Source organism: Hippoglossus stenolepis, chromosome 19, assembly GCF_022539355.2.
Source record: "Hippoglossus stenolepis isolate QCI-W04-F060 chromosome 19, HSTE1.2, whole genome shotgun sequence".
Lineage (NCBI taxonomy): Eukaryota > Metazoa > Chordata > Actinopteri > Pleuronectiformes > Pleuronectidae > Hippoglossus > Hippoglossus stenolepis.
This window is the reverse complement of record NC_061501.1, coordinates 11053285-11066774: the sequence shown is the minus strand read 5'-3', so window position 1 is coordinate 11066774 and position 13490 is coordinate 11053285. Positions and strand designations below refer to the sequence as shown.

At 43.5% G+C, this 13490-nt stretch overlaps 2 protein-coding genes across 4 annotated transcripts in view; one reads left to right on the top strand and one right to left on the bottom strand.

The window, feature by feature from the left end:
- jph1a (junctophilin 1a) overlaps positions 1–1899 on the bottom strand; it is a 30794-nt gene extending 28895 nt beyond the window's left edge. Inside the window, exon 1 of the mRNA XM_035142232.2 lies at positions 1521–1899. Within this exon, the coding sequence (XP_034998123.1) occupies positions 1521–1899 (379 nt within the window). The remainder of the gene's footprint in view (positions 1–1520) is intronic.
- Positions 1900–1927: 28 nt separating this feature from the next.
- On the top strand, positions 1928–7834 carry gdap1 (ganglioside induced differentiation associated protein 1). Of its 3 annotated transcripts, none has more exons than XM_035142234.2 (6): positions 1928–2056; positions 4899–5091; positions 5522–5695; positions 5942–6036; positions 6440–6554; positions 6708–7834. In XM_035142234.2, exons 1-6 carry the CDS (start codon positions 2012–2014, stop codon positions 7058–7060), a joined length of 975 nt encoding a protein of 324 aa, XP_034998125.1. In that variant the 5' UTR covers positions 1928–2011; the 3' UTR covers positions 7061–7834. The 3 variants fall into 3 exon arrangements, with proteins under 3 accessions (XP_034998125.1, XP_034998124.1, XP_034998126.1); XM_035142233.2 differs by lacking the exon at positions 1928–2056 and adding an exon at positions 3825–4035; XM_035142235.2 differs by lacking the exon at positions 1928–2056 and adding an exon at positions 5331–5373 and having other exon boundaries at positions 4903–5091.
- The last annotated feature ends 5656 nt before the right edge of the window (positions 7835–13490 follow it).

The following is a 13490-nucleotide window of genomic DNA, read 5'->3' as shown; positions in this document are numbered from 1 at the left end:
AATCGAGCCCTCTCATCTCATTGACCAGCACGGCGAAGTATGCCATTATGCGGAGATTCTAGCGTAAAACGATATACCAGCCCGGGTAGGCATTTAGATGGATAAACAGTGTGAGATTAACAGGCTGGCTCTGCTCTGCGGTTCAATTCCGTGACCCTGCAGATCAAGTTATCAGGATGTTGCCGGGTCAGACAGCCAGATGTTCTGTAGATCCTCTAGGATCAGCTGATTTCCCAAGCCTGGCCCTCTGCAACCATCATATGTGAGGCATTTACTCTGCACCATAAGGCGTCTGTTAGTGCGGATGATGCGAATGAATTACACATGCAACAGCACCATGTAATACACTGCAGCTCTATGGAGATCTGGTGTTTTTAGGCCGCTTGGTATCTTGTCTACTTGATCAGAATCGGGTCTTAGGACAAAACCCAATCTATGAACACACCAACGTCAATGAGTGAGGTCAAAGGTCTGTGATTGGGTCTTTCACTGACTCCTTGCAAAAGAGTGTCCAGTGGGTGACTTCCCGTGGCTTAACGGATAGATGAGGAGCCGGAATTGTGATTATGTTGGACAGTGAATAATTGTTGATAGACGTCATTAATTCTGCACCATAAGGCGTAAGGCGTCTGTTAGTGGAGATGATGCAACGACACCATGGAACACACAACGTTTACAGAATCATATGCAAGCTCTTGTGTTCGTAGGACGCTCGGTATCTTCTCTTGCTCAGACTCGGGACTCAAGACAAAACCCAATCTCCGAACACATCAGCGTCAACGAGTGAAGTCGAGGCTTTGGGATTAGCCTTTCGCTGACCCCTCGTTTAGAGCTAGTCCAAGAGTGTGTCCGGTGCATGACTCGACAAGGCTAAATAGAACGATTACGTTCTCACTGGACAAATTGTTGATCTAGAGTTTGAACTTGAGTTATTTTAACACTGAATGTCGCATCCATCGGGATTGATATTTCCCCTTGTGTGGAGAAGGTGCATCCAAACAAGTATTGGAGTCCTGACAGTTGCAGAAAAGGCTGAATTGGCAGCAACAGTTATACTTTCTGGAGAGAAAATCTAAGAAAACCTGTTGCTTTTAATTGGAAAGAGACTCTGAATGATGACTCTTCGTAACAGGTGAAGGTTCAGATGTGAAAAACGCTGTGGAACTCCTTCTGGACGAGGCATGGTGCTGCTCACTGGCCATGAGAGGAGCAACCGGTTGTTGCCAAATGATGATGGAATAAGAGAGGAGCCGTGGTACCAGACAAGTTCTCCCCAGTGGGGTTATAAATTATTGTTGTATTTTGAGGTGCACGATGAATCTTGACCGCAGTGCGCAATCTCAGCATCAACTCGCATCACATCAGATGGAGATTCATGCGCTGATGTGTTTGTTGGAGTCTGAGCATCCTCCTCACTCCCAGGCTGCATCACACACGCACACACACACACACATACACACCATCACCAGCCACAGCAGTTAAAGCGACACACACACTCATCTATAAGAGGGGCTTCTTACCTCCATCCCCATAAGTTTCGATCCCATATCCATCCTGCAGCCCGTTGCTCCAGGTGCCGTCGTACCGGGCAGGTGTGTTGTGGCTCTGCCGGATCCCGTAGCGACCCTTAAACCCGTGACTCCACTCCCCGCGGTACACCCACTTCCCCTTGTTCTCCACCCCGAGCCCGTGCCGCTTCCCCTGGGACCAGTAGCCCCTGTAGGTGTTCCCGCTGGGCCAGGTGTACACCCCGACTATCTCGAAGCCGTGCGACCAGGAGCCGGCGTACTCGCCCTGGCCCTTGGGTCCGGTGCAGATGCCGTGTCCGTGGGCTTTGCCATCCTCCCACCCCCCGCAGTAAGTGCCGCCGTCGTCGAAGTCAAACCTTCCGCCCGTCATTCAGATAACAAGGCTGCAGATAGAAGCCGATGCTGCGGACTCAGGCGTCTCCAGGACCGAGGCGAGGGGCTCCAGGACCGGCGGTGTGAACACAGGACGAGCCGACGAGCCGATGATGACTAGAGGGATAAAAAGAAGGATAGTGAACAACAGGAGGGTGAGGACACGGAGGCTGACATGTTGGGGAAGGCATGTGTGGAGGTGTGAATGGTGGGCGTCGTTTACCGGAGGCGCACCGGAGGTAGTCCGCTGTGTGCTGCTCGTCTCCCCCCTCTCACCCACTGATCACAGAGGGAGAGAGAGAGAGGCGAGTCCGAGCTGGAGAGACACACCGAGCCAATGACAACGTCACAACACCGGGACCTCCCACCCTCTCTCTACCTCTCTCATCCTCTCTCTCTCACTCTCCCTCTATTTCTCTCTACCTCTCTTTACCTCTCTCTCTACCTCTCTCCCCCTCTCCCCCTACCCCTCTCTCTCTCTCTCTCTCTCTCTCTCTCTCTCTCTCTCTCTCTCTCTCTCTCTCTCTCTCTCTCTCTCTCTCTCTCTCTCTCCCTTCCTCTCTCTCTACCTCTCCCATCCACTCTCTCTGTCTCTCTCTCTCTCTCTCCATTCCTCTCTCTCTACCTCTCCCATCCTCCCTCTCTCTCTCTCTCTCTCTCTCTCTCTCTCTCTCTCTCTCTCTCTCTCTCTCTCTCTCTCTTCTCTCCCCCTACCTCTCTCTCTACCTCTCGGTCTCTCTCTCCCACCCAACGTCTCTCCCTCTCTCACCCTACTTCTCTCTCTCTCTCTCCCACACCTACCTTCCTCTCCCCCTCTCTCCCCCCCTATCTCTCTCTCCCACTCTATTTCTCTCTCTCTCTCTCTCTCTCTCTCACACCCTACCTCCCTTGTATATATATATGTTTTTAATGTATATTTTTATTTCAGTGACAGGTGATAGTCTATACTTGGATACTGCATATAGCTCTTTTAAGTTTCAGAGATACAGTATATACTTACAACACACAGTATTATTAATACCCCAGTGAGATATCTGTCACATTTCTTGTGTATTCAATAGTCACATACCGAATAATTTAATTGAATAGCTTATTCTAGGCCTAGTGTTTACAGTGCATGCATCATGTTTGCTAAGCAATTATTCTAAACTGCAAACAAAAGTTCCTCACTTCAGATGGTTATAATTTGTTAGTTAGTACAGTTTTGAATGGCAGTTGTGCTCTTTAAAATGATCACGCTTTGCATCAGGTACATCATAAACTCGCTTTAAACTATATGTACTATGTGCTGTACTTAAACTATAAACTAGTTGTAACCTTCACCAACAGAAGCCTACTACTTAAATAAATACCTCAGAGCGACCTCTGCTGTACAAATACATGTATTGCATAACCAAGGAGTGATATTTCTTCAGTGTAAAGTTGTTGTAATTGTCAACAATATTTGTTGTGTTGGTTTCTTACATTAAAACAATTATATTAATCTTATGATCATAGATTATATAAATTTAGAAACTTGTATTCAATAACAGTAATCTAGGCAAGATGCTCAACAACACATATACTATGTAGTGATGGTTAGTTAATAAAGCTAATTTTAATTTGATTGAACTATGGGTATAACAGATTTTATTTACTACTGATCATCTATGTCGCCAGTAGAAGTATTAGACATCAACAAAGACATGGAGGGAAGATAAAAGGAAGAACAGAAGGGAAATAAGAAAATGATCAACAGAGGGTGAACGTTTAAACTTATCTCATCACTTATACAAACAAAAATATGTTCATTGTGACAATATACTGTAAAATGAAAGAATTTGTCTTTCTAAATACTGCTCTTAATAAAAACGTCAGACTGCAGACGTCAGATTCACGTTACCCTCCGAGTCTGTAGGGGGAGCCATCAGCTCACCGTGACTTGCTGCTCCGTCCTCACTTGTCCCCTAATATGATACTAACAAATAAAATGGCGTCTGAAAGCAGCTCTGTAACCCAGGATGAGAAAACAGCTCTGATAGAAGCAGAGTCGGGACAAGATGCTGTTCAGCAGCAGGAAGGAGAAACGTCTGAGAAGCAACATGAGTCCAAGTTGACGCTTTATCACTGGACTCAGTCTTTTAATTCTCAGAAGGTGAGTGGTTCAGCACCACAGCTCGGTGGACAGCTCCTACTCTGAGAAAATGGATGGGATGGTGTGGATGGAATTTTTAGATTCACGTAAAACACACATCATCTGTACCTGATGATTCATAATAATGATATAATAATAATAATACTGACCTACAACACACTGTTACAACACTGTTCATCGAGGGAATAACGGCCAGTGTTTACCTTCCAGACCCAGATGTTTTGGAACGGAACGTTTCAGCATCAGTTTAGTGGGAGAGAAGACAGATAGTAAAATCAGGACTGTAGTATATAATAGTGATGATAATAATAACAATACTAATATAACCTATATTTATATAGTACCTCTAAAAACAAGGCTTACAAAGTTACTTGACTGACACAGTAGAAGTGTTTGTTGTTACTTTCCCGATCCCTTTCTCTTTCAACTTTTTTGATGGTTTTTCAGAGAAAGGTTTCTGATCCAAATAGAAACCTGGATCTAGTGAATCTATGTGTTTTCATAAGTGGAGTGTTGGGCCTTGGCGGAGGTGTGAGCACTCAAGTATCATCTTTGGGGCTAAAATTTGTTGTTTGTGAGTTATTGAAAGAAAAATTAAAGAGCCAGAGCAGCCGTGTGGTAAATCTATCATTTATATTCAATAACAGAGAAGCCCACAGCATTTTTCAGATCTATTGTTGATGTTTTAATTGAACACTCTGGTGCATAGTCAAGGGAACAAAAGGTGCAGAAACATTACAAGGATTTGATTGTAGATCAGTCATCTATAGATTAATGGCTAAAATAAATGTTTTTTGGTTTATTATAGTTTCACTCAGATATTTAAACATCCACCGCAGTCATACAGAGGTGTTGTTTTTCAGGTGCGTCTGGCCATAGCAGAAAAAGGTTTGCACTGTCAGGAGTACGATGTGAGTCTGCCGCTCAGCGAGCACAACGAGCCGTGGTTCATGCGTCTGAATCCAACGGGTGAAGTTCCCGTCTTAGTCCACGATGACAACGTCATCTGTGACCCGACACAGATCATGGACTATCTGGAGCACAACTTCACTGATGGTGAGATTGAATAAAGACTCTTCTCACCCACACACTCTCACTAACCCACTGTTTTAATGCACTTAAGGACTCTATTCTCTATTTATTTCCATACAGTGTTTCCTTCTTTGTCTTTGTTGAATTTATGTTTTCAAAATATAATTTTGTTGTTTTGATTTGTTTTTAATTTCGCATCGTGCCTTTGTTTAGTTTTCATTCATTGATTCCTTTTTTTCTTGGTTTGCACTGATCCACAATAGCTTTGTTCTAAGGGTGCAGTCACCTCACAGTGGAGAACGTACGGTAAGCATGGAAACTTTTAAGATAATGGTGTAACCTGCGAAAACATCAAGTTTCCTTTCCATCACCCCGATCTCGTCTAAATGGTCCCTTAGCAACCTTGTTTCACACTTTAACACCATCACTCCTTCCTTTTCATGGATTTTCACAGAGGGCACACCCAAGCTGGTACCTGAAGAGGGCAGCACATACTATCACAGGGTGCAGCACTACAGAGAGCTGCTGGACTCACTACAGATGGATGCCTACACCCACGGCTGCATCCTCCACCCTGAGATCACAGTGGACTCGCACATACCAGCCTATGCTGCCTCGCGCATCCGAAGTAAGACACAAAGACAGACACCCTGGCAATAATAAATAAGCTATGATGTTATGTATGTATATCCACAGTGTTGGTTGTCAGGGAGTTAGGGTTAGAACCTGTTTTACCCACACTACAGCCACACATTGTTAGGCATAGAGTCCAAAAAGTGTTAGAAACAGGTTTCTATGAGAGAATATTGATTCCAAACATCTCATCATGTGCGTCTCATCATGTCTGACCTGGCTTTATGTTTTTGTGTGACAGCACAGATTGGAAACACACAGTCGGAGCTGAAAAAACTGGCCGAGCAGAATCCAGAGCTGAAAGATGCTTATGTTGCAAAACAGAGGCGCTTAAAAGTAAGTTATCTGTAATTGGAAAACATCAGTTTTGATGAACCACCATGTTTGTTATTCCACCTTTTAAATAAACGAGGCTGCAGCTAACTGACAATGAAAGAATAATGATGGGAAATAAAACCCGGCTAATCAATAGCTCTGCTTCTGTCATTTAAATCAAACATTTACATTTTGAAATTAATGTATTATTTTGATTTCAACATGAATATTGATTGTTAACGAACACCAAGTAGCACTGAGATGCATGTATGTCCTAACAGTAGTTCAGATGGACGAGTGAGCTGAGAGAACATTTCATTTGTAGGTACTGCAGTTTGACGTGTACCATGACGTTTCTCCTGTGATGTTTAATAGATAAATGTGCTGTGAACAGATGTATTTATATGTGATCATGTTTCTACAGTCTAAGTTGTTTGACCACGACAACATGAAGTACCTGAAGAAGCTTCTGGATGAACTGGAGGGTGTGATGGACCAGGTGGAGACAGAGCTTCAGAGGAGGGAGGAAGAAACACCAGGTAACCACATCATCCTGTTGCTTAGTAACCACTGCACCATCAATATATCATACGCAACAATCAATATCATTGTGTTAATATGACTGTTGTATTATTAAAATGACAATAGAATTCACATCCTCAATTCCTCTGTCTGCCGTGTTTCCCTTGTAGAGGAAGGAACTCAGTCCTGGCTGTGTGGTGACTTCTTCAGCATGGCCGACATCTCTCTGGCAGTAACCTTACACCGCCTCAAGTTCCTCGGCCTCTCCCGTCGCTACTGGGGCAACGGTAACCGTGTCAACCTGGAAACGTACTACGAGCGTGTGGTGGAGCGCCCGGCCTTCAGGAGGGTTTTGGGCCACGTCAACAACATCCTGATATCTGCTGTCCTGCCGGTGGCGTTTCGTGTGGCCAAGAAGAACGCGCCGGTAATTGTCGGTACCACTCTGCTGATAGGCCTCCTGGGCGGAGCCACATACTTGGCCTTTCTGTACATGAGGAAGAGGCTCACTACCTTTAGCTGAGGGATGTTGTGGTGTTTGTTTGGGGACAGAACTGATGTGGGGGTGAGAGGTATAGAAAAATAAATTAGTAAGAAATGTTGCATACATTTAAAGACAAATTTATGCCAAATAAAATTAAAATACAGAGAAGAATATGATTAATTATTATCAGAACATAATTAATATGTAATTAAAGCATATATCTATTATTTTCTCTTTTGCTGGTTGCACAAAATGCACTTTTATTCATTTCTCGTTATGCGACTGCTGCAATATAATCACACCAAAGGTTTGACTGGATGAGCCACGATAGCATTTGCTTCAGTTTTACAGTTTTTTGCTTGATTTGGTAGAAGTACGACAAGCGTGCTCGTGAATTTGGTCACATCTTGCTTTAAAAGCTGGGGAGACTTGGCTCTCTTCCCCATGAGCGGTTTGTTTTTATAACATTACCTGAAAGTACTGTTCCTCTCTGACTAAATGAAAACACATAGACTTTAGACTGTGTGCCATGCAATCATAACATTAAACAAATATAAACCAGTACAAATAGATTTTCATACTCTATTGAAAACAATTGCAAAGCTATGTATGTATGTAAGGTAATGTAATTTATCATAAATGGGCTAAATGTTTTTACGTGTACTCAAATAATTATTAAGAGCTTAATCTATTTGACCAGCAGGAATCAAACATGTCTACATGTGTAGGAACTGCTTTTCTCACTGCTTTTCTAATCTTATTTTTAGGCCATCATGTGTAACATCTGTCTGAGAATAAACTGCTTCAAAACAAGCTCCAGTATTTCCTGTCAATCAGGTCGATTTCAGAAATAAAAATTCTCAACTCAGCATCGTTTAATACGCCGTCGTACATCACACAGGTTTTCAAACATTTAACAAAATTCCACATCTTAACATCTTAAGGCTGCTAATCACATTTCCCAGACCCTGCATACGAGTCAGCATCTACAGTGGTTTGTTTGCTCGGTCAAAATCTCCACGGCCGACATTTAACATATGCTCGTCTTTTCCTTTAAACTCCCCCCCTCACGTGAGCTCAGACACAGACACATGCCAGACCCCTCGACAAAGACTGGCCTTTGTTTGGAAGTGTCCAGAGGGGCTGGTTAGTGTAGCTGTCAAAGAAATGTCTCACACGTGTTAAAGCCACATGCGAGTGTGTTCGTCAAAAGGACCATAAGCTCATACTCGAGTGTTAGGTCAGGAAAAAGAAAAAAAAAATCCTACCCTCACAAATGGCAACTGAAATGACATCACTTGAGCTGCAGGGTTTATCTCACTCTGGTGTCATGTTGAGGGAGAACAGTCATGAATGCATGAAAATGTATATTAGTGTAAATCAAAGTTAGGGAGTTGCAGCACAGGTTATAAAATAAATGAGATTCCTCCATGTTTTTAACAAAACTCCATGTGGATGATGTTCGTCTTATATCTCCACAAATCACTGACTGAAAAACTGAGGAGGACTGATGATGTCTACATGTGAGGGAAATCTACATGTGAGGGAAATCTAGCAGGGTGAGGGAATGAAGCTTTTTATTTTTAATGGTGGTTCACAGTCAAGAACTCAAGTTAATAAAGAAGGGATTATACTCATTATCCACATGGAATCTATTCTGATAGTTGCTTTGTTTATTCAGGTCAAATCTCTTCTTGAAATAAAATGAATTGTACTTCAGAGGTTTTCAAAAGAACCAATGTAAATCATTAACATATGCTGAGAGACCATTAGTCATACTTTAGCCTCCCTGTGTTTATCATGGCCGACACACCTTCCGGATTCATACAGTGTTTAAAACGCCAAGGACAAAACTCACATGCACTGATTTGCACATGCACGCCCTTCATGCCTCTTAAAAATCTATTGATCTTGTGATGTGAAGACGTCAACATGTATGTATGTGTATGTCCACTAGAGGGCAGCATTTCCTTAAACAACATTAATCTCAAAATTCACAATGAAGGAGTCAGACTCCCTGAGCTTCTACATGTTTCCAATTACTTATATTTTCAGAAAACTACGACTCTTTACAACACAGGTTAATATGCACAACATTTGAGCAGCATCTCCCCCCCCCCTCCTTTATATTAGACGGACATTTTCAGCCAGAAAGCGACTGAGCCAGTTGACTAAATAAACCTGCAGTCGGACCTGGACATGGTCAAGTATCGTTCAGATGATCGTTGCTGACATTTCACTATTTGGCCGTTTAAAATCAAACAGGTGGTTCACAACAATTGGACGAAGCTGAAAAACAGCAAGGACTTCTTTTCTTTGTTGCACAGTCAATATCATGTGATATTGGATTATGCTGTCAGAGTGTCATTAAACAGTCCTCAAACACCTTGCTTGGCCGGACGCACAACACAATATTTGAGTAGCTCTAAACACCGGGTCAAGTGTTTCTATGAGCCGCTGACAGGTTCGATCACTGAGCAGAGACCACGAGAGGACTCGTGTCGATATTTATGACAAACACTCACTGTCCTGACTTTCATTAGTGGATCACAGATCGAACCGATTCTACAGCTGAATATCTGAATATGACACATTTTGGAGAAATGCTCCCTTGTTGAACTTGAGCTGTCAATCGTCTTAATTCACCCGCCAAGATAAAATGTACGAACATTGCAATTATGACATCTGCAGAATTTGAATAAGTTAGCGACTTGATACCTCTGTCAAGTATTCCCCCTTCTATACAGCACAGTGCATTACAATGCAGCGGCAACCACATGAGAATACTTGCAAATTGCAGCATTTGTCCATCCATCTACTAGCTATGCTGCCTCCCCCGAGGGTCGCAGAGGGCCGGAGCCAAACATAATATTATGTTATTAAAAACTAATTACACTTGGATCTATGCAGAGGCAACTTTTTCTTTGTTTTTTAAAAAGACCAGGTTGTGGAGGAGCAGGGCCTTCAGGAGCGTTTTCTGGCACAACTTGCGACGGAGGTTTAAAGGATTCACTTTGCTTCAAATGACTTAGTTTATATTTGTTTGTACTTAGAAGACTGTCTGAACACGTCTAAGGGAGAAAGTGTTTCCACTTTCTAAATGGTCATGTTTGAAGGTGAGGCAGAAATCATAGAACATCATAGACAGAGGGGGAAAGTGTTCCTTCCTCACCTCGGCTCATGTGACCTTTGGAATATTAATGGCACAATAAAGAGTAGTTCACCTAAGTGACCTACTTGGTCTGTACAGATGGAGCAGGTCAACGAATTGCAGTCGTATAAAACGGGAGGAAATAAAGGAGCGAATCCTCATCTGTAGCTCTGCTTGTGTCACAGGGGTCCTGAGTCTGTGTGAAGACGCCAGGCAGTGGTTGACACCCTTGATGATGTGGCGTTAGAGTTGAGTCACCTCTGTATCAAAGCTCCTGTTGTACTGTAACACGTAGTCCAACTGGTGGATTATTTGTACTCCCATTTAGAGCGTCTTTAAACTCCCCCTGGTGTCGGGTCAGACCACTAACTGAGCTGTACGCCGTCCCATTGCTGCCATTCAAATAAACAGAAACGAGCTGCGACGAGAGGCACCAGCGACTCCCACCACTTCTCTCTCTCGCTTTTACTACCTCTCCTGTGAACACTGTTCTTCTCTCTGGCTCTTTCCCCTGCAGGGAGCGTCTACGTCAGCAGGGGATGGGTGGGTTGGTGCAGGTGTGTGTCTTGGAAGGGCACGGAAACCCCCAGCAGACGTACGCGCCCACAGACGGGACAAACGAACAGTGCAGAGGGAGGTGGAGGGATGGATGGATGGATGGAAATTAACTCGCTGATGCAACTGAGAGGGGAGCGGTGAGGGAAGGAACTGAAAGGATGTGGATAGAAGTGAAGGAAGTGAAACATCTCAGAGAGGGATTACAAGAATCCTAAAAAGTCAAATATAATCATGTTTTAAAAGCAATAATAAAATAGCTAGAAAACCCGAATAGATACTTAAAGGCTCAGTGTGTAAGATTTAGGTGAAAGGGATCTATTGTCAGAAATTAAATATAAAATAATCCAAGAGATGTTTTCACTAGTGTGTTTCATCTAAATTGTACGAATTGTTGTTTTCATTTCCCTAGAATGATCCTTTATATTTAAATACTTTATATTTACATCGGGAGCAGGTCCTCTCTATGGAGGCTGCCATTTTTTTTTGTACAGTTACCCAAACTGGACAAACTAAAAACCTTTTGAGTTTTTATGACAACTGAAGGCTACAGCTTCTCTTTCATGTTTGGAAGGGGAGGGTGAGGTGAGGGGTGTTCAGCTGCAACATGCAACTTCACCACTAGATGTCACTTAATTCTACACACTGACCCTTTAAGTTAATGATCATTATTATTCAATGCAGTTTCTTCTTTCCTCCTGGACTGAAGCTCTCCGTGTGAGGCAGGTGGACGGTGATGTGACGAGCTGCGCTGGACGTCCACAGACAGACAGGCAGGCTGGGTAAACAGAAACCCACATAGCACCAGCTGATGGCCAAGCCCACCTGATGTGGAGACTGAGCGAGTGGAAGCATGGAAACTTCCACAGGTGCGATCAGAGACGGCGAGCTGCGTGGGAACTGGCAGTTTTTTGGGGGGAAAGATGGGAAACCGTGAGATAAATCAGAGGAAGCGATCAGGAAGGAGGAACAATGTTTTGGTGATGCATCTGCTGATATCCTCCATCACATCTGCAGAACCAGTCGTGGGCGATTCCTCTTCAAGACGGATGGAAAAGATGTTGGAAAAGAGCTTCATTTGTTCCTTGTGAGGTTACATAATGACACTGTAGACACAGGAATGAAATGGCAAGATGAACCAGTGAATGGAGACGCAGCTGTTTTGCTCTTTGTGCAGCAGCAGCAGTCCTGTCGCTATTGTCCAATGAGCATTGTTGTTGCATCAGATCCTTCTCTCTCGTGTCTCCCTCTGTTATTTTTCCCCTCATGGTTACTCTGGACACACCGCTCGGAATCAGAAAAGATGTCCAGAGCCTTTTGGCACCATCAAAGACGTTCTCAGAAAACCGCTGCGCCTTTCCAGAAAGCAGCCGTCACCGTCTTTCAGAACGTCTGCGATATACTGTTTGCTGAGTCGACGAGAGGTGGGATCTCGTGGTGTTGACACTACTGTTAGAATGACCCCCCGCCGACTCGCCCTTCACAGCTTTATGATGAAATCCTGTGCCACCATTCATCCCCACATGTGCTCCTCAAATATTTAAACTTGGCCTACATAAACAGTGCTGCGCAGGAGAGATGACCCTCACCGCTCTCTGAAGCGGACCTGCTGCATTATAAATCTCCGCTCAATTGGCGAGATGTGGCCAAGTTAAACACACCATTGGGTTTTTATTGTGTTAATGAATTTCCTGTGTATGATGGCCTCGCCGTTTCCGTGCAGATAACCACAGGGATCTCAGCACGGGTCTGCGGAGACGGGAGGATCTACTCCTCCAACCTTTTAAGCTCTTTGTTCTCTGCGTGTACAGATTTTAGAGGATACTACAAATCACAGAGTAACTGCCTTTTATAAAGCTGGATTAATAAAACAACTTAATTCTAAAGTGTATCCTGGTGTCCGTGCCTCAGTTTGACATGGATTAATGTCTGTGTTGCTCTAATGCATCGCCTCGTTACAGAGGTCACTGAAGGTCGCTCCACCTGCTGTCAAAGTGAACAAACCCTGTGTGGGGGGGACGCAGCAGAGGGCTTATGTACGGATATCCTAATGTAAATACTGAGCCCGCCTCTCCCTGTGTGAGCACTTCCTCTCCCATGACCACCTCAGGCAACAAGGCCTGACCTTCTACGCAGGGAATTAAAAACTGTTGGATAACACCTGTTGTCTACTCAAACAAGGAGGAGCTATGAAACATTTCAGTGAAGTAAGGACAGGGAACTTATCGTGTTCGTGAGCTGTGTAGTGTAGTTTTGGCTCCACCTGCCGTTAAGGTACAAATTATTTTTGTGTCTTTTGATTTTAAAGACACGTGTACTGATCAATGCTGAGAAAGGTACATAATCAATGTGATTATTTATAACCATAGACTGTATATGAAGATGGCTGTCATGACGGCTCCCAAAGTGAAGCCAAATCATCTTCAGTGCCCCCTAGTGGCTGGCTGCAGTATAGGTTAGTCGATGGGTATGAAGAAAATTAAAAAGTCAAAGTACACAATTAATAAATGTTTCCCAAAGATGGTTTGTGTCATTTTGTCCAATTATTATTTTACAGGTAAGTTTGGTTTTAATTAGTTATTTGATTTTGTAAAAAATGTCATTGACAAGGAATGCAGTGAGCGTGTTGGTGTCATCAGAATGAGGACACAATTCTCAACGGACACGGAACAAGGAATGTATGACCGACCCTGATCCCAGATCAGTCTCTCCACTGTGAACAGGAATATAGTTGGTCCAGCTGATCAGAATTAACACTGTTTC

Bases quoted from the DNA above. Each gene is read 5' to 3' on its own strand.
- gdap1 (XM_035142233.2), top strand. From the start codon at position 3,853: ATGATACTAACAAATAAAATGGCGTCTGAAAGCAGCTCTGTAACCCAG. The intron at 5,092-5,521 runs GTGAGATTGAAT...GGATTTTCACAG, and splicing joins GGAGCACAACTTCACTGATG to AGGGCACACCCAAGCTGGTA. The intron at 6,037-6,439 runs GTAAGTTATCTG...ATGTTTCTACAG, and splicing joins CAAAACAGAGGCGCTTAAAA to TCTAAGTTGTTTGACCACGA.